The sequence below is a fragment of the Oncorhynchus gorbuscha genome, linkage group LG05 (genome assembly GCF_021184085.1).
Source record: "Oncorhynchus gorbuscha isolate QuinsamMale2020 ecotype Even-year linkage group LG05, OgorEven_v1.0, whole genome shotgun sequence".
In the NCBI taxonomy this organism is placed as follows: domain Eukaryota; kingdom Metazoa; phylum Chordata; class Actinopteri; order Salmoniformes; family Salmonidae; genus Oncorhynchus; species Oncorhynchus gorbuscha.
In genome coordinates, this window is record NC_060177.1 from 58772113 (window position 1) to 58793979 (window position 21867).

Below are 21867 nucleotides of genomic sequence, written 5' to 3' on the forward strand. Positions count from 1 at the left end.
CCTACTGTTTCTCATTTTAGTCTCAGGTTATCCAAGAGATGACTCTCATTTCCCTTTCTCCAGGTTTTATTTCCTCGAAGCTACTGTTTACAGATGTGTGTATTTAAGGAAGCCTACTTCCAAAGAGGAAAGGGGTTATATTTAGCTTAAGGAAATCCAGAAGCAGAACGTGAGAAAACACAGGAAGGGTCCCTGGCAACCTGAGTGTGCATTCTCTGTAAACTTTCCCCATCTAACATGGTATAGTTTACACATGCTTATACAGGAGTGCCAAAGTTGTTGCCTGTGTTTGTAGAAGTGGGGTGACTAATGTTCCTGTTTAAATGGAGTAACGGGAGTGTTTGTGTGTGTTGACATCAGGCTACAGTAAATTGTTTAAATGTGTTTATGGATATAGGATGGAGTGCTCGGGAGAAGTGGGCTCTTACCTTTGAATACGTTTTTCCTCCTTTGAGTTCCTGTAGAGAAAACAGGAAGAGGGAGATGACTCCGGAGGACTCTGACAGTCAGGCATGCAGTGGAGAGTTGTGTGTTTAGCACTGCTCTACCATCAGATTATGGAGGCTACAGTTAGGGGGTGTTAATTGTACATGGAAAGATGCATAATCCATTATTACATGCAGGAATCTGTAGCCCTGGATATTCAGAGATACCAGCATAGAGCTGTGTGTTGGTAAGAGAGAGGTCTCCAATCAGTCAACACAGACCTTCCGCACAGAAACCCGACAGATCGAGGGATCCAGCACTCCAGTTGCGGGGTTGGCACTCATTTTACACAAAAAGGTGAACCTCTTCTTCCATCGAACACAGTTCTCCTGAACCTCCACTCTGTGTGACAAGAGGACAGGGATCAACAAGGGGATGGCACTACAGCACAGATGCATCAACCTCAATTTTTAAGGAATTGGTTAACACGTCTGTTATTAGTGTCAAGAGAAATCTAAAGTGGAGAGTGAATGACAGCCATTACTGTTTGAGTGATCTCAAAAAAAGAAGTCACAAATTCAACGTAGCAAATGACATCACTTGTGCATTTGTCCTCTCTTCAATGTCTTGCTCCAATTTTAGAGAAAGTAAACTTGTTGTCGAGGAAAACGGTGAACAATAATCTACAGGCTTCTGTAAAAGAGAAAGTTGATGTAATTAGGCCAGTGCCTGACATCACCCTGTCCACCCATACGGTGAGGAAAATGGATGAGAATACAGAGTGGTTGGCATAAAACATTCCTGGTGATAATCTACTTCCCATGTTAACATGCTTTAAACCCTCCTTCTCCCAACTGGACAGATGGACTGAGTGCAAGCTTTGACAGTACTACAGTCATGCCTCGGCATGGACCCAGTATCCAGCCACTCAGAATGCACAGAAGAAACTAGTGAATTCAGTGCTTAATGTGGACTATGGAAAGAATAAATAACTTGCAGAGCAAGAGGAGCTAAATGTATAGGGTTAGATATGCATGACCCATCATCTTCAATGCAAACACACAGCCATGGTGGACAGATCGGCCTGATTACTGTAGTGTGTACCACCTTCTGGGAGTGCACAAACAATCAGGTATTACCAGACTGCAGTCAACTACATCAGAGGATACCCAGTGAAACATAACTATCCTCTAAAATCAGGCAAAAGCCAAACACGCTCTACAGGTGAGTAGGCAGTAAATGCAGCAGGCTTCCGGAGCGGTTGATCCAACAGACGTAAAGTGCCTTCAGGAAGAATTCCCTTTACTTTCCCACATTTTGTTGTGTTACAGCCTGAATTTAAAATAGTGCAATTGAGATTTTGTGTCACTGATTTATACACAATACCCCACAACGTCATAGAGGAATTTGTAAGGATTAACACTGGAGACGAGAAGCAGGTACAGGTAGTGAACATTTAATAAACAACGGACAGGAAACAGAACAGGAACAGCGTCTGGACAGGGGAAAAAAATAAACGACATCAACGACAATAATGCTGACACGGGGAACCAACTGAGGAACAGACAGATATAGACGAGGCAATGAACAAAGTAAAAGGAGTCCAGGTGAGACCACTATTGTGCAGCTGTGCGTAAGGATGGTGACAGGTCGCGTAATGAAGGGCAGCCTGGCACCCTCAAGTTCTGGAGTAAGAATGTGATGTAGACCTTTCTGTGAAATGTTTACTTACAAGCCCTAAACCAACAATGCAGTTAAAGAAAAATATTTACTAAATAAACCAATGGGAAAAAAAATAGCTACAATAAAATAAGGCTACATACAGAGTTACCGGTATTGAGTACCACTGTTTATATTTTCAAGCATGGTGGTGGCTGCATCATGTTATGGGTATGCTTGTCATCGGAAAGGGAGGTTGAGGATAAAAAGAAACGGAATACAGCTATAAGCGCAGGCAAAATCCTAGAGGAAAACCTGGTTCAGTTGGTTTTCAGACACTGGGAGATGAATTCACCTTTCAGCAGGACAATAACCTAAAACACACGGGCCAAATCTACACCGGAATTGCTTACCAAGACAACATTGAATGTTCCTGAGTGGTAGTTACAGTTTTGACTTAAAATCGTCTTGAATAATCTATGGCAAGGCTGTCTAGCAATGAGCAACAATCAACAACAGAGCTTGAAGATTTTTTAAAAGAATAAAATGGGCAAATATTGTACAATCCAGATGTGCAAAGCTCTTAAAGACTTAAAGCTGTAATAGCCACCAAAGGTGCTTCTACAAAGTATTGACTCAGGGGTATTTCTTCATTTCATTTTCAATTAAATTCTCTAAAATTTCTAAAAAAGTTTTCATTTATGGGGTGTTGCGTGTAGATCCATGAGAAGAAAATAAATATTGAATACATTTTGAATTAAGACTAACAACAAAATGTGGAATAAGTCAGGGGGCATGAATACTTTCTGAAGGCACTGTACCTAAGAGTGACCATCACTGTTCTGAAATAAGCACAGGGGAGTACTACAGTCCCTTTGGTCAAGCAACAGAAAATAAACTCACTGCCATTCAGGTTGTGCAGAGAGGAAGAATTTGCCCTGTGTACAGCAGTCAGATAGCACATGGTCTCTAACCAGCTGACACTTTGATTAATATAGAGCTGCAGAGGAGCTTCAGTATAGTGGTGGATAGTCGTTGGCTCCTTGCAGGGCACAGGGCCAAGGCACGTGTTCCTACTCCATGCCATGCAATTGAGTGGCGTCATAGGATCATCTGCCCGAAGAAAAGTTCCAGGTGAGCCACATATAATCCCTACAGTACCTCTACATCAGGGACAGCATGTCCCCAACTGCACACATGGCTTTTACGATGCAGACCCCAAGTATCAATTCCACACTTTAGGCATACTATCTGAAGTCACATGACTGACAGTGACACTTTATACACTGCTTGACTAGTACATGGCTGTCCCCTCTGCATTGACACATGGCTAAAATGCAAGAGATGTGATCCAGCCTTCCACATAATGAATATATAGCACTGTTTAAGTTAATAAATTGATTCCCTTTCTCTAGTATGAGTGTCAGTTCCACAAAAACTGAACCCCACCACAGCAAGCATTTAGATTGACACTAGGAACCATCGTCGTGCGGTGAAACATTGGAAGTCATACATTTCCAATGGAAGGAAAGCGAGAGAAGAGGGGGCAGGGAGACCGGTAAAAGCGATGCGAGCATGGGTAAGGGAGTTAAGTAAGTCGGGACTAAAGTTGGAGAAAGCTGAACTTTATTTACAGTTGAAGTCAGAAGTTTACATCCACTTAGGTTGAAGTCATTAAAACTCATTTTTCAACCACTCCACAAATTGATTGTTAATAAACTATAGTTTTGGCAAGTCGGGTAGGACATCTACTTTGTGCATGACACAAGTCATTTTTCCAACAATTTTTTACAGACAGATTATTTCATATATAACTCACTGTATCACAATTCCAGTGGGTCAGAAGATTACATACACCAAGTTGACTGTGCATTGAAACAGCTTGGAATATTCCAGAAAATGTCATGGCTTTAGAAGCTTCTCACAGGCCAATTTACATAACTTGAGTCAAATGGAGGTGTACCTGTGTATGTATTTCAAGGCCTACCTTCAAACTCAGTGCCTCTTTGCTTGACATCATGGGACAAATCTAAAGAAAATCAGCCAAGACATCAGAAAAAAAATTGTAGACCTCCACAAGTCTGGTTCATTCTTGGGAGCAATTTCCAAAAGCCTGAAGGTACCACGTTCATCTGTACAAATAATAGTATGCAAGTATAAACACCATGGGACCACGCAGCCATCATACCATTCAGGAAGGAGACTCGTTCGGTCTCCTAGAGATGAAAGTACTTTGGTGTGAAAAGTGCAAATCAATCCCAGAACAACAGCAAAGAACCTTGTGAAGATGCTGGAGGAAACAGGTACAAAAGTATCTATATCCACAGTAAAACGAGTCCTATAATCGACATAACCTGAAAGGACGCTCAGCAAGTTAGAAGCCACTGCTCCAAAACCCCATAAAAAAAGCCAGACTACGGTTTGCAACTGCACATGGGGACAAAGATCTGACTTTTTGGAGAAATGTCCTCTGGTCTGATAAAACAAAAATTGAACTGCTTGGCCATAATGACCTTTGTTAAGTTGAGGAAAAAGGGGGAGGCTTGCAAGCCGTTGAACACCATCCCAACTGTGAAGCACAGGGGTGGCAGCATCATGTTGTGGTGGTTGCTTTGTTGCAGGAGGGACTGGTGCACTTCACAAAATAGATGGCATCATGTGGAAGGAAAAGTATGTGGATATATTGTGAAGCAACATCAAGACATCAGTCAGGAAGTTAAAGCTTGGTTGCAAATGAATCTTCCAAATGGACAATGACCCCAAGCATACTTCCAAAGTTGTGGCAAAATGGCTTAAGGACAACACAGTTAAGGTATTGGAGTGGCCATCACAAAGCCCTGACCTCAAACCTACAGAACCTTTGTGGGCAGAAATGAAAGTGTGTGCGTGCAAGGAGACCCTACAAACCTTACTCAGTTACACCAGCTCTGTCAGGAGGAATGGGCCAAAATTCACCCAATGTATTGTGGGAAGGTTGTGGAAGGCTACCCAAAACGTTTGACCCAAATGAAACAATTTAAAGGCAATGCTACCAAATACTAATTGAATGCATGTAAACTTCTGACCCACTGGGAATGTGATGAAAGAAATAAAGGCTAAAATAAATAATTCTCTCTACTATTATTCTGACATTTCACATTATTGAAATAAAGTGGTGATCCTAACTGACCTAAGACAGGGAATGTCTACTAGGATTAAATGTCAGGAATTGTGAAAAACTGAGTTTAAATGTATTTGGGTAAGGTGTATGTAAACTTCCAACTTCAACTGTAAATCATCTGCGATATTGCGACGGGAGTGACCAATAGAAGCTCCTACTGGATTGGCTGACAATGGCGAGGCTAGCGTTGCTAGGCGAGTGCCAGTTGTATAGCGTTAACGGCCAGTTATGGATCAGCACAAAATGGTGGCAGCTGCTGCTAACACTCCCCTCCCCTTAACCCATTATATTTTTGCAACTCTCACCAACACTGCACATCCAGTAACACTTCTTCCTCCCTTCTCAGTCTCTCTTTTTATGAATCTCTCACTTTAGGTCAGGAATGACTGAAACCCAGCTATGGTGTGTTAAGCCAATTGGCCAAATAAAATAGTTGTTTACTAGAGAAACTTAAAAAAACAAGTCATAACTCCACTACTGCTGCTTTGTATTACAAAAACAGATTCCAGATATTTGATTGGCTACAAACCTTCAGTAATAGTACGCCTACACAAACTCCAACAAAATTGCATGACTATAAACATTCGGTCATACTTAAAATGTCTGACATACATGAGTTCCCCATTTCCTCTCTCTGACTCACCTTGTACATTCTAGAAATGTTTTAAAACACTTTATGCAAGTATTTTTGTTCACTACCATTTTAGATTTTTCAACTCTAATATGTTCTTTATATAGTCGCCCCTTCATGTTTTGCCTTGGTCCTTAATGCTGTGCCACACACACTTGTTTAGCTCTTATCAGGAGCACCACACTAATCACTGCCCCCCCCTTTGGTCTGTCTCTGAAAACGTTCTCAGCCACATTCCACATACCAGATGGCTTTATTCAACCACCATGGCAACCACACGCCTCAAATCCCCGACTACAGCGTTCATTCAAAATGAGAGTGAAAGAGCTAGAGCACTGAGGAGAGAGACATGGGGGGGAGGGGGTCTGGAGACAACACTTAACAACCAAACTCATTGTAACAGCAGTATCTGAGACATTCTCAGAGTCAGTTCACAGATACAGAAGGCCACAATGTCACAGGGAGTAATCAACAGGGATCTCACCAAGGAAACACAACGCAACACACAAAGCACTGAGAAAACAAGGGGAGATATACAATATCTGAACAATGTTGAAAGACAATCCTCATTGGAGGCCAGCCCAGTTCTCAACACCAGCCTGACCGGTTACATCCAGACCCAGAGAGAGTTAAAGTGATCACAAAACAACACAAACATCAGTTAACAAAACTCAAAAAGGAAAATGCAAGTGTTGTGGCAATAAAACTACACAGGAAAAGGAAGGGGAAAAAAAGGGTGAGAACTATGACTATTGACTGAAACGGATTGAAAGTTTACACAACTGGCAGATGTTGTTGTCAAAAAAGGAAAGAAGTCAGTGGAACAAAAAGTTGTTCACCACATTGAAATCACAGTCATATCCACTAGTAGCTATATCAAAAGGAATTTGTTTATTTGAGAGCTACAGTACACCGTCACCCCCTACTGTACCCCAGCTTAGGATGACTCACTCAGTCAGGCATGCTTTACTATGGGGTTCTTATCTCCCATCCTGTCCCAGAGGCTGGGTGCTGTCCTCAGGCACTCTACAGCAGCAACACATAATAGCAGCAGGCCTGTGTCAGTCACTGGCCCCTGACAGAACTCGGATAAACAGCCTAGCCCTGGAAGAGAGCAGTGTGGAGAGCGAAGGAAGCTGCAGTGAATGAGGACTTCAGGCCATGGTAGAAACAGTACACTGTGCCTACACTTGACTTTGAAAAATCTCTTTTGGTTATTGAACTACAGTAAGTGAAGTGGATTTACACCCGGTAACAGAATTGAATCATGGGTCCCTGATTGGTATTACACAGCAATGTGTTATTATGGATATGAATGTCATTCTCTTTATGGTGATGTATTCTAAATATGTACACAATATTAGAAATATGCAATATCCTCCATTGCATATAGGGTATCATTCTACACACTGGCTATTATTTTAATGAACTCCGCCCCACAAAAATGTTTTAATTGGTTGGTCCGAACCAAGTACGATATTCATACTGAACAAAAATAAAACACAACATGCCACAATTTTACTGAATTACAATTCATATAAGGAAATCAGTCAATTGAATTAAATGCATTAGGCCCTAATCTATGGATTTCCTGACTGAGCAAGGGTGCAGCCCTGGGAGGACATTGGCTGGGCCCCAGTGGCTGGCCTATCAGAATTTGTTTATTCCCACAAAAGGGCTTTATTACAGATAGAAACACTCCTCAGTTTCTGGGTGGCTGGTCTCCCGCGGGTGAAGAAGCCCGCGGGTGAAGAAGCCCGCGGGTGAAGAAGCCCGCAGGTGAAGAAGCCCGCAGGTGAAGAAGCCCGCAGGTGAAGAAGCCCGCAGGTGAAGAAGCCCGCAGGTGAAGAAGCCAGATATGGAGGTCCTGGGCTGGACTGGATTGGTCCTGGGTTGGACGAACTGCCAAATTCTAAAAAAATGTATGTTGGAGGAAGCTTATGGTAGAGAAATTAACATTAAATTCTCTGACAACAGCTCTGGTGGACATTCCTGCAGGTAGCATGCTACCTCAAAGGTTGAAGCATCTGTGATAGTGTGACAAAACTGCACATTTAAAAAAAAAGTGGACTCTTATTGTCCCCAGCACAAACTACACCTGTGTAATGATCAAGGTGTTTAATCAGCTTCTTGATATGCCACCCTTGTCAAGTGGATGGATTATCTTTGCAAATGAGAAATGCTCACTAACAGGGATGTAAACACATTTGTGCACAAACAGAGATAAAAGGCTTTTGTGCGTATGGAACAGCTCTGGGATTTGTTATATTTCAACTCATGAAACATAGGACTAACACTACACATGTTGCGTTTATATTTTTGTTCAGTAAATAACACAGGTTTGGACATCAAACTAGAGTACAGTCCAGCAGAGTAGAGTTCAGTACAATTCAATAAGTTAGTGTACTCAACTCTACTTACATTTTAAAAACTTGTGAAACAGTTGTTTCAGATTTTGTCGGGTCCAAATCTGAACCATTCTTTGAGTAAATTTATAAGCACACTAATAGTTTGATATTATTAAATGGATTATGGCAGGAGGCAGATTATGCAATACTCTGTTTATCGTCATAAGGTCAAAAACAAAGCATAAACCGATTAAAACACCTGGTTTTCTGAGCAATCTTTCAAATGATTATTAGATGTAAACACCTTTAAAAAAAATGTAAAAAAATAAATCTGTGTTCCAGGGGTGTATTGTGAAGTGTGTTCGGAACAAATGAATGTATGCGTAGTAAAATTATTTTTCACATACAAACTTAACATGCATGAACTCAGAATCAAATATGCTCCCCAAAAATAACATGTTCGCTGTGGTAGAACATTATCTTGATTGGAAATTTTCTGCATTTCTAAGTGCTATCAGGTAGCCTGATTGCAGATGTGTCCATGTAAACAGGGTTATTAGGGGAATCGTTCTTGCAAAGCATGTAAACATTTTAAATCAAACTATTATATTAATCTATCCACAATAAATGACATTATTGTATGAATGTAACCGTACTCATTGACGTCTATGTTTGGGCCAAATCAAGGCCAGTCCGGAACAAAAACTACATCTGTGGATGTTGAAAACAAGGCAGGGAGGACTGACCAAATATCAACCGCTTTTCAACATCCATGGACGTCCGGTATTGGTTGGTGCACAGTGGTTAAGGATGCTGGTTACAGTAAATGCAAAGAGGGGGATCATGGGTAGGTGTCAGTAAGAGCTGGGAGAGATGACATTAACTGGAGAGAGAAGCAGAAAGGTGGAGACTGGTCCAGACTGTTTTAACACTTGCTTTGCAGGTGACCCAACTGTGGTTTGTGACTAATATGATTACCCATTGTAGCAAATTCAAATGCAGTAAATCAGTTACTGATTTTTCTGAAATTCTGTTACCAATTCTTAAGCAAGGCAAATAATTTATCCAAAACTAAGTATAAGTGTTGATATTAGTTGGCAGTTACTTATTAGTTACTTCAACAGGATTGTGTTTTGATGTATTTATAAACACCCTTTAAAACAGGTTCTGGTAGATGTTTTCCAATACCCCTTCTCCATCTGTGTGACGACAAATCAAATCCTTTGCTTATTCTTAATATTTTGGATAGAAAATATTAAGAAAATGTATAAACATTGTGTAAAAAAAATGTATTAAAAAATATATATAAATACAATCCTCGCTGATAATTGACATGCTCCTTTGAACTTTACATGTTGGTGCTTATGGGTTCTTTTACATGGAAATGCCCTTGTCTAATCAAGGGGTATGAGGCTCCAGTCCAGGTCATTAATGCAGTTATCAAATGTAGGCAATGTCGCATTTCAATACAAAATACAGTCAGTAGCCTGCACTAATACTAAATTAGCATGTACACTGTACATTCATTGAAAGTGAAGGCCATTTTAAAACAGGATGCTCCTCTTGATTACCTAGTCAAAGACCAGAAGAGGCGTGGCAGACCCTCGTCTCTGTTCTATGGATGGGGCAAAAGAGTTGATGGGAAAACAGGAAACAGCTGGACAGCAGCCTGTCCCAGTGAGTCAACCTCCACGTCCGCTAATTTTACTCCTCTCCACTTCACTCATTCTTCCATTAACAACGGTCATCAAAATTGCAATTAAAAAAATATATAAAACAATTGTGATAAATGCAACAGTTGGACACTGTATGAAGATACTCCAAACCTGTCAATCCAGCAGATACTGACTGAATTATTGCACCTAAAACATTTTACTAGCTCAGACAACTGAATAATAGAGTTCATGGATTTGTGGGAATTTAGGTATTCAATTTATTATTTTTTTAAAGTATTAGAATGCACTAATATATATTTTTTTAATGGAATCAGGTATTTAAAATTGTGGGGGGAATGTAGATGTGCCTCATTTGCATAAATAGACTGGTTATATTTGCATGCATGAATAAATTAACAAAGGGGGGGGGGGGCAAGGCTGCCACCATCCAAAACTTACTGTCTACCCTACCTGCATTCACCTGCCCTGTCTAGACTGCCTCGTGAATTACTGTTGTTCTAACATTCTGTTGCATCATTCAACAAGTGTGTCAATTGCAGGAAACCCTCTGATTAAAAATCAACACATTTGGCTCTAGATTACACCTACTGTATGCATAATTTACATTGTTTGCGAGATCTAATCACTGTAAGTGTCCATTTTCGGGAGTTGCTTTCATTACAGAGCATCTCATTTGCAAATAATTCAACTGTAATAAATGATTACCTTTTCAATAGACACAAAAAATGAACACCCATCAAAATAAAGTGATGTTTCTTGTGATGATGCGTTAAATCCCAGACGAAGCGTTAGCGTTCTTATAGACACAACGGAAAGACAATGTATTCCATTGAACTCATTTCAGCTATTACTGGGGTGTGTTTGACATGTAATTACAAACATTTCCGTTGTCGTAACGTTGACGGGCAAGAACGACAGGTACAAACAAGAGTATGAAAGAGTCACAGGAGTAAAATGAAAGTAATCAATCCAGCATGATTTAAGTGACAAGTGTATTTTGCACTTTTCAAATACAGGAAATGGAGATCTGAAAAAGAGATGTATTTTTATTGATTTATTTAACCTTTAACTAGGCAAGTCAGTTAAGAACCAATTCTTATTTACAATGACGGCCTACCCCGGCCAAACCCTAACCCAGATGACGCTGGGCCGATTGGGAGTCCCATAGGGCGGGGCACAATCACAGCCGGTTGTGATACAGCCTGGAATTGAACCAGAGTCTGTAATGACGCCTCTAACACAGATGCAGTGCCTTAGACCGCTAAGTCACTCGTGTGGGCGGGGCATGAGTGTTGCTACTTCCATCCAGTTGTCCATGATCAGATGTGTCCTCTGTTAATCAGGAAGGAGAGCAGTCTGTGTGCAGCACGCAGCAGGCATCCAGGCAGGGAAGAGGGAACCTGAACATTCCCCACCATGTCTGTACCATGCAGCCCAGGCCAAATCTTATCCAGTTCAGGAAATGGATCTAATCAGGCCCCACTGCCACATCAAACAACACGCTCTGCTCACTGCTGGCTCTTAAAGCTAGACAAACAAAACAGATATGGGTGCTAAAACACAAACCCATGCATGGGAGTACAAATGGCTCTTCCTCTGCCAAAACCCTACAGGGGAATGTATGGCTCGCTGGCAGCCACTGGGCTGTTTTCCCTTTTACATTTGGCATGAAGACCAGTGGTAATTCAGCACAGAAAGCAATATACAATATGTAGTGTAGCTCTTAGCAAGACCTACATCAGAAGACCCAAAAATTAGCTTCCAGAGTCACATAACAGCATGTGATCCCCCTTGCTTACGGCTTGTGTTACAACCATTAGGACTGAAGCATTTCCACACTATGGAGCATGGCCCATTGGTCAAACTCCATGGATTTCAGAACTATTTCAGACACAACAACAGAACAAAGGGAGTTGTGTGTACTGCACTCCCCAGGCCCTATGACATAACACGACATCTCTAGCAGAGACCGTGGGACCCCCCCCCCCCCCCAAATTAGTATATTTTTCTAAGAAGCCCTTGTTTTCTGCACTTGGGTAACAGAGATAATGAGAGAGAGTTGATAGATAACTCGAGCAGATTGGATGGAGACAACCTGTTATATAATGCTCAAAAACAGGCTTCATGGGTGCACAGCACACCAGGGTCTTGCATGGTAAAGGAGGTAGAGGGCAACATAGTTCAAAAAGTAGTGTGTTAATCAATGATGACAGGCCTGCACAGAGCCCTGATTTTAACCCCATCGAATACCTTTGGGGTGAATTGGAACGCCGACTGCGAGCCAGGCCTAATCGCCCAACATCAGTGCCCAAACTCACTAAATGCTCGTGGCTGAATGGAAGCAAGTCCCTGCAGCATTGTTTCAACGTCTAGTGGAAAGCCTTCCCAGAAGAGTGACAGCTGTTATAGCAGCAAAGAGGGACCAACTGAATATTAATTCCCATGATTTTGCAATGAGAGGTTTGACAAGCACGTATCCACATGACCAAAAGTATAAATGTGGCTTGACAAATGCTTATGAAGTCAGATCCAAACAGTTCTCTTAGAGACAATACTCAGGATCCCTTAATCATGTTTTTGCACAGCTACCCTTCATCCGATGTCACACAACCCTCTACCTAACATTGTGAAAGCCCCAGAGAAGCATCACTTCCCTCTCCAGCCTACTTTTCAACAAACACTCCCAGATCAAATACCAGGCTCCTTTTGTGTTCCCATTTATATTACTAAAGTAAACAATGCCCACTCACATAAACATGTGTTTTATTTCACCAGGTGTTAATATTCCAGTGTTTGGGTGTGTAGCTGAAGGAGAGGAAGAACAACAGCATTCTACAATCTCTACTTCCATCATTTTTCCTCAAAGCTCTCCCATCTCTGTACAATTAGTGTTGTGTGCTTTAGGGAAGGAGTCAGTAGGTGTCAGTTTTCACAATCAGATCCAGACCATTACAAGTCACCCTGTCTGCCCAAAGTGAGCTAATTCCTCCTGGTAAATGTCCTCTAACTCCAACCACTACACTCTGTCTGGGGCAACATGGAAAAGACACAAAAGCTGTTGATGTGTTGAGGTTGGAGAGGTGAAGGATTGTATGTGACTTGAATGGAAATGTACAACTTGGAGGACAGAGAGCTTAGACCAATGTCTGCAAGAGGGCTTTTCTCCACACTCAATTCTTTCTTATGACCCAGTTACCAGTCTGACCCACTTGGCTTGGTTCTAAACCAGAGCTTGGAAGTTAATGCTGTATCAGTGGCCTGCCATATTCCAGCCACGAACCAAAGGATCTGCCCCGTGCTACGTTAGCTCACTCGTCCCGCAGGGGACCCACCTATCCTGTAGAGGTTCATTCGTTTTTTAGCCATTTGGTTTGCTGAGTGATACCTCGCAACCCCCCACACACACACACATTTTGTCCATATAATTGTCATTTGGGAGGAAGGATTGTTGACATATGACATTTATATCGAAAAGCTTAATTGAGAAATAATTTATCAAAGTTGGCAAAATAATCAATTATACTCCATAGTGTTTCATCTGTAGGTGCTACAAAGCAAACATTGGTGTCATATGAAGCTGTATCGCTTGCTCTGTAATATGAGTAGTACTTTGATTTCAAAAACTCATTTCATACATTAATTTATGAATATAGAAAGATAAAACATGAATATTGAAATTATAATATCGGGGATTTTGATCATTTTCCCATATATTGTTGAACATAATATGCTGTATGGGCATATCAAAGTTCCAGAGTGGGATCTCTGTTACTGTTATTGTCTAATTTGTAAGCATTACCAACAGAGTGAATGTTTAAACCAGTGGTATTTAAACTTTTTCAGCAGGGACCCCATTTTTTCCACCAGAATGTCTGGGGACCCCTCTTGCAACCCCACCCCAAATCTTATATATATATTTTTTTAATCTTTTTTTTTTTTATCAATCAATTAAAATTTTTACATCAACAAATAACCTTCAATTCATGAAAAGAAACCAATAAATATATTTACTCAATAAAAATTGTATCTTTCAAATGATCTTTCTCAAAAACATGTGTATATTGTTCAATGACCTGTACTCTTAAATTTGTAGTCGCCACTCAAAAAATAAAAATTGATTAGTTTACATTTTAGAAACCCCACTGCAGTTCCGGTCACGACCCGACTTTGAATACCAATTGTTTAAATTGATTCAAAATGATGGCCCTCTGCTGGTGATTTGTGGGATGTGCAATGATATAGTTAAAAGGAGGGCTGTGATTGGTTACATTGCCATTTGCTCTGTATAAAATGGACCATAACTTTAAAACTAGCAGAGATTACACTCTGGAACGTTGATATGCCAGTACAGTGTATTATGTTCAACAATATATAGAACAATTTAGTATATTTTCAAAATGCATGTTTATATTCTTCCCTATATTAATGTAAAAATTATTTTTATTGAAATAATAATACTACTCATATTACAGAGCAAGTGATAAAGCCAGATGCATTTTTGGCATCTACAGATGAAACATTATGGTCTTAAAGGAGGCCTGGGTAAGGCCAAAATGTAATACATATGCAAACTTTTATTAATTATTTTTTTATTTATGCTTTTAGATACAAATGTCTAGGTCAAAAATACTTTCTCCAACGCACTATTCTATGGATTACATTTCGTGAAAATCCCCAAAATCATGGTATTATTTTCTACTGTTTTATGAGGAATCACTGATATAAAGCTTAAGGATGGTTGGTTAACAACTAAAATGTATAGATGAAGTTATGGATGCAAGGACTGACAGTGCATAAGACCAAACATGACAATTTTAGTCATGCTTTGAATCTAAACAGGTTTTGTTTACAAAGACATCGTTTACAAACCATGCAAAAAAACAACATTGTGTTTTGGGTTATGATAGAGTATAAGTGGTGTGAGGCATTTCACAAGTTATAACATTATGATAGCAGTTTGGTTATTATGTAGACCACTGTATTGCCCATGCGACATGCGCACAATTCATGCCCACAGCGAGCACAAAATAACATTTTACCTTGATGAAGTTGCAACAAAGTCTCCACCGTCCAACAATCGAAGCTTGCAGAACAATACTCCGTTGACAAAAGGCACAGCGGTCAGCTCCTCCAATGTCAAATGTGTCTGAAACTTGAATTTCTTCTTTTTCACAAAAAAAGCCATTGATGAAGGATATTTTAATGAACCTATAAACAACGATTTAAAAAAAACATGATCAAGGGGCTGATAAGCCTCGTTCATAGATAACGCGACAGCCTACATAAAATATTAATTCATATTACATTCTAAACCGATGTGAATATAACACATTGAAACAAACTTGCAAACTGATAAAATGATCACCCCAAAACATTGGTTACATACCTTGAGACCGAACCAGTTTAGATTTTCACGTCACAACTTTTTCTTGAGTGCTTGATGCAATGCGGGCTCAAATGCTGTTGGGCTAACGACCCGCCAGCTTGGAGAACAAACCATAGTAGAACAAGTAACACATTTGTCTGAAACTTTTCTGTTCAAACCAGCCTCTGATGCTATATGAAATACAAATCCTGACATGTATCTCTTTTTCACATATCGCCAGCTAAAGATAGGAAAGAGACAAGTCACATGCCATTGGTGACCGACACTCTTAAAGAAAGACAACCCTAATGGACAGTATTATTACCCCGAAACAATACCGTTGGAGTTCGAATACCTGAGCCACGGTGTACCGGTCTATGGCCGGTGACGTGACGGGAAAAACGGTGAGGGAGGAGCGCCCTTCTCAAAACAAAAAGTAATCTGCGCCAATGTTGTCAAGAAGGCAATATGGTGCATCATACAGAAATCTACATTTATTTTCCAGAAAATATATTTTTTTGAATTTTCTAACAAGTTTTCATTGGCAATAAGTTTTTAGCAAAAGCAATCACTTTTACACAATCCTAGTCATTTCTCCAGGTGCCTAGGCTACATAACTTTTGTTTTGAGAAGATTTAGCCGTGGGCTTTGAACTGGGAATCTGGCTGCCCGGTTCCAAAACGAATGCAATCACTTTTTATCCAAAGAAAACTCCTCTCACTGGGATAACCCGGCCCAATAATCGAATCCCTTTATTGTTTAATTAGCTCCGCCCCTGTATGGTCTGGCGTCATTGACAGTGTTGGCTCGTGCTCCCCTCGAACGACCTGAATACGACCCCTTGTGGCTATGCATAAGAGGTTGGACTGGTGTCATAGACGACATTTAACATAGTAAATGTAAATCCGAGACATGCAAATTAGTATAATATGTTACGTTTGGTATGGTTACATCACAGGAGGTTGGTGGCACACTAATTTGGGAGGACAGGCTTGTGGTAATGGCTTGAGCGGAATAAGTGGAATGGTATCAAATACATCAAACACATAGTTTCCAGGTTAATATTATGAGCCTTCCTCACCTCAGCATCCTCCACGATCACAAGCATTTACATACGATCACAAGCATTTTGCTACACCCGCAATAACATCTGCTAAATATGTGTATGTGACCAATAGAATTTGATTTGATTTGATAGAAGGCTACTTAAGGGGGTGGATGGGTGGGTGTATAAGTCAAAGGTCGGCAACTAAAAGGTTACATGGTGGGTGTAAAACACGAACGTCTAGCAACCCAAATGTTGCATGTTTGAATCTCATCAAGGACAACTTTAGCATTTTAGCTATTAACAACTTTGCAACAACTTGCTACTTTTTAGCTACTTTGCAACAACTTAGCATGTTATCTAAACCTTCCCCTATAACCTTAACCCTTTAACCTTACACCTAAAACTCTAACCACTAGTGATAGCTAAAATTAGCGTTAGCTACCTAGAAACCTAGCTAGTGTTAGCCATATCAAATTGGAATTCGCAACATATCATGTTTGGCAAATTTGTAGCATAGTGTACATTATGCAAATTTGTAACATATTGTACAAATGAAATGGATGATAGACATAAACAAATGAATATATAACCTATGAAAATGAACATATCATACGAAATAAAATGTCTCAGATTTACGTACAAAATCATATGAAATGCTCTGAGACCACGTTGCAGAGGTGGGTATCTTCCTCATATGTACAGTCATTGGTAGGTACACTGCCTATCATAAGTATTCACCCCCTTGGATATCTTCATATTTTATTATGTTACAAAGTGGGATTAAAATGTATATCATTTAAAAAATGGTCAATGATCTACACAATATACTCTGTAAAGAGAAAGTGTAAGAAACATTCTAACAATTCTTTAAGATGAATGAAAAATAAATCACTAATATATACTACATGACCAAAAGTATGTGGACATCTGTTCATCGAACATCTCATTCCAAAATCATGGGCATTAATATGGACTTGGTCCCCCCCTTTGCTGCTATAACAGCCTCCAAACTTCTGGGAAGGGGCTATCGTGGGACTATCGGGGGAAACTGATGATGTCATTTTGAGTTTATAACCTGTGGAAATCTGTGTATGTAGATAGTACTCTCTGGAATTAAACGCTCTTTACCTGGCTTTTAAGACTGGTCTCAATCTACTTCATGCATAATTAATGAACTTACAATTCATTAATGAATTAGAAATGAGTGCGAATTGGTTTTGGCAATTAAAGCATAAAGGAATTTAGAATTCCTCTATCAGGCACCAATGCAGAAGAAGCCTCTGACCTTGGAGCTGGACTGGACGCCGTGCTTAGACTGGGCATCGGCGCAGGGTAAGGCTCTGGCCATGGAGCTGGAGGTTCCGGACCGTGGACCATTGCCAAAGGTTCAGGACTGTGGACTGCCTGCGGAGGTTCCGGACTGTGGACCGTCTCAGGAGGTTCCGGACTGTGGACCGTCTTAGGAGGTTCCGGGCTGTGGACCGTCGCCGGAAGATCCGGACTGTGGACCGTCGCCGGAGTTCCGGACTGGAAACCGTCGCCAGAGGATCTGGCCTGGGAACCGTCGCCGGAAGCTCTGGACTAGGAAATGTTGCCGGAAGCTCTGGACTGTGGAGGCGCACTGAAGGCCTGATGCGTGGGACCGGTACAGGTGGCACCGGGCTGATGACACGCACCTCAGGGCGAATGCGGGGAGGAGGCACAGGACGTACTGGACTGTGGATGCGCAGAGTTGGATGCTCACTTTAGCTCGGCAAGTGTGGGGCGCTGGCACAGGACGCACTGGGCTGTGAAGGCACACTGGCGACAGTGCGTAGAACCAGCACAGGATATCCTGGACCGAGGAGGCACACTGGAGACCAGGAGTGCTGAGCCGGCACAATCCATCCTGGCTAGATGCTCATTTTCACAAGGCAAGTGCGGAGAGCTGGCACCGAAGGCACTGGGCTGTGAATGCGCACTGGAGACACAGTGCGTATCACCGCATAACATGGTACCTGAACGGTCACACGCTCCTCAAAGCGAGTGCGGAGAGTTGGCTCTGGTCTGGAACCAACCATCCCGTGCCCCCTCCCCCCGCCTCTCGTGCTTGCGTCTTGGTTGTGAACCCTGGAGTCGTCGTTGATCCTACTTCAGTGCCTCCGTCTGCTTCCCCGGCAGGCTTTCATACCTCTCCAATACTTCCTCCCAAGTCCAGGCTATTCTCTCCTCAACCTCCTCTATAGACCAGGATGCCTTCTCCTCCCGAGCACGCTGCTTGGTCCAGTTGTGGTGGGATCTTCTGTAACGATCGTTATAAGGAGTGGACCAAGGCGCAGCGTGATTTGGTTTCATCATAAATTTAATTGAATGTGAACCAGCAACAAGAACAATAAAGAGAAACAAGTGAACGTACAGCCTTGTAGGGCTCAAAAGCAACAATACAAAAACAAGATCCCACAAACAACAGGTGGGAAAAAGCTACTGAAATATGATCCCCAATCAGAGACAATGATAGACAGCTGCCTCTGATTGGGAACCATACCAGGCTAACATAGAAATACAAAAACTAGACTAACACATAGAAATAATAAAAAACTAGAACACCCCCCAGTCACGCCCTGACCTACTCCACCATAGAAAAATAAAGGCTTTCTATGGTCAGGACATGACAACCCAAACCAGAAACTGTGGATAGATGGGAGCATTCGCGCAAAGTTGAAAGCGCGAACCATCGCTTTTCGCGAGGGCAAAAAGACTGGGAATATGGAAGAATACAAAAAGTGTAGTTATTCCTTCTGCAAAGCAATCAAGCAGGTCAAACGTCGGTATAGGGACAAAGTCCCAGTTCAACGGCTCAGACACGAGACGTATGGGGCAGGGTCGACAGACAATCACGGATTATAAAAGGAAAACCAGCCAAGTCACGGACACCAACGTCTTGCTTCCGGACAGGCTGAATACCTTCTTTGCTCACTTTTAGGATAATACAGTGCCACCGACGTGGCCTGCTATCAAGGACTGTGGGCTCTCCTTCTCTGTGGCTGACGTGCGTATGACATTTAAGCGTGTTAACCCTCGCAAGGCTGCCGGCCCAGATGGTATCCCTAGCCGCGTCCTCAGAGCATGCACAGACATGCTGGCTGGTGTGTTCACAGATATACTCAATCTCTCCCTATCCCAGCCTGTTGTCCCCACATGCTTCAAGATGACCACCATTGTCCCTGTACCTAAGAAAGCAAAGGTAATTTAAGTCAATTACAATTATAGCACTTATCTCTGTCATCATGAAGTGCTTTGAGAGACTAGCCAAGGATAATATCACCTCCAACTTAGCTGCCACCCTAGACCCACTTGCTTACCGCCCTATAGATCCACAGACGATGCAATAGCCACCACACTGCACACTGCCCTGTCCCATCTGGACAAGAGGCATACCAATGTAAGAATGCTGTTCATTGACCATAGCTCATCATCAAGCTTGAGGGCCTGGGTCTGAACCCCGCCCGGTGCAACTTGGTCCTGGACTTCCTGACGGGTCGCCCGCAGGTGGTGAAGGCAGGTAACAACACCTCCTCTTCGCTGATCCTCAACACTAGGGCCCCACAAGGGTGTGTGCTCAGCCCCCTCTTGTACTCCCTGTTCACCAATGACTGCGTGCCTAGCACACCTCCAACTCAATCTTTAAGTTTGCAGACGACACAGTAGCAGGCTTAATTACCAACAACGATGAGACAGCCTACAGGGAGGAGGTGAGGCCTCTAGAGTGTGGTGCCAGGAAATAACCTCTCACTCAATGTCAACAAAACTAAGGTGATGATCGTGGACTTCAGGAAACTGCATAGGGAGCACCCCCCTATCCACATTTTTGGGACAACAGTGGAGAAGGTGGAAAGCTTAAAGTTCATCGGCGTACATTTCACTGACAAACTGAAATGGTTCACCCACACAGACAGTGGGGCAAAGAAGGCACAACAGTGCCTTTTCAACCTCAGGAGGCTAAAGAAATTTGTATATATTTTCTTAATCTATTCCTTACTTAGATTTACGTGTATTTTGGGTATATGTTGTGAAACTGTTAGATATTCCTGCACTGTCGGAGCTAGAATCACAAGCATTTCGCTACATCTGCAATAACATCTACTAAACACGTGTATGTGACCAATCAAATTTGATTTGATTTGACCTGGAATGCTTTTCCAACAGTCTTAAAGGAGTTCCAACATATGCTGAGCACTTGTTGGCTGCTTTTCCTTCACTCTGCGGTCTGACTCATCCCAAACCATCTCAATTTGGTTGAGGTCGGGGGATTGTGGAGGCCAGGTCATCTGATGCAGCACTCCATCACTCTCCTTCTTGGTAAAACAGCCCTTACACAACCTGGAGGTGTGTTGGGTCATTGTCCCGTTGAAAAACAAATGATAGTCCCGCTAAGCTCAAACCAGATGGAATGGCGTATCGCTGCAGAATGCTGTGGTAATAAAAAATATATTTTGATTTCTTTAACACTTCTTTTGGTTACTAAACATGATTCCATATGTGTTATTTCATAGTTTTAGTGTCTTCACTATTATTCTACAATGTGGAAAATATAAAAAATATAAGAAAAACCCTGTGTTTTATACACCTTTTGACCGGTAGTGTATATCAACAGTCTATCCCGCTGAGGTAAAAAACAACTGCGATTACAGTTGTGAATTGTATCAGGTAAATCTCTAAGAGCTTTGCATATCTGGGTTGTGCAATATTTGCCCATTATTCTTTTCAAAATTCTTTAAGCACTGTGAAGATGTTGGGGGTCATGGCTACACAGCAATTTTCAAGTCATGCATAGATTTTCAAGCAGATTTAACTCAAAACTGCCGCTCAATTATATCAATAATATAATAATATTGCCTCTCAGTAACATGAACTGTCTTCTTGGTAGATTTGGCCTTGTGTTGTAGGTTATTGTCCTGCTGAAAGTAGAATTCCTCTCCCAGTCTGAAAAACTCCCCAGTCTTTGCCGATGTCAAGCATACCCATACCATGATGCAGCCATCATCATGCTTGAAAATAAGGAGGCAGTTACTCAGTGATGTGTTGGATTTTCTCCAAGAATAAGGCTTTGTATTTAGGCCAAAAAGTGAATTCCTTTGCCTTTTTTGTTGCAGTATTACTTTAGAGCCTTGTTGCAAACAGGATGGAATATTTTTATTCTGCATAAGTGTATTCTTCTTTTCACTCTGTCATTTAGTTCATTATTGCGGAGTCACTACAATGTTGATCCATCCTCAGTTTTATCCCATCACAACAATTGTAGCTGTCTTAAAATCACCAATGGTCTAAACAGTTTCCTTCCTGTCCTGCAGCTCAGTTCAGAAGCACGACTGTATCTTTAATGTGTTTGGGTGGTTTAATACATCATCCACAGCATAATTATTAAATTGACCATGCTTAAAGAGATAGTCAATGTCTGATTTGTTATTGTTACCCATCTACATTTTTGAAGTTGAATCTGTGCTTGAAATGTAATAATATATAATAATATATGCCATTTATCAGACGCTTTTATCCAAAGCGACTTACAGTCATG

At 41.5% G+C, this 21867-nt stretch overlaps 1 protein-coding gene across 1 annotated transcript in view; it reads right to left on the minus strand.

Moving 5' to 3' along the window:
• The window catches only part of fam102aa (family with sequence similarity 102 member Aa), a 27359-nt gene extending 11734 nt beyond the window's left edge, over positions 1 to 15625 (minus strand). The window contains exons 1-4 of the mRNA XM_046350386.1: positions 15287 to 15625; positions 14940 to 15108; positions 708 to 828; positions 429 to 458 (exon numbers count right to left, since the gene is read on the minus strand). Coding sequence (XP_046206342.1) covers positions 429 to 458; positions 708 to 828; positions 14940 to 15085 — 297 coding nt within the window. The 5' untranslated portion in view covers positions 15086 to 15108; positions 15287 to 15625. The remainder of the gene's footprint in view (positions 1 to 428; positions 459 to 707; positions 829 to 14939; positions 15109 to 15286) is intronic.
• Between the last annotated feature and the right edge of the window lie 6242 nt (positions 15626 to 21867).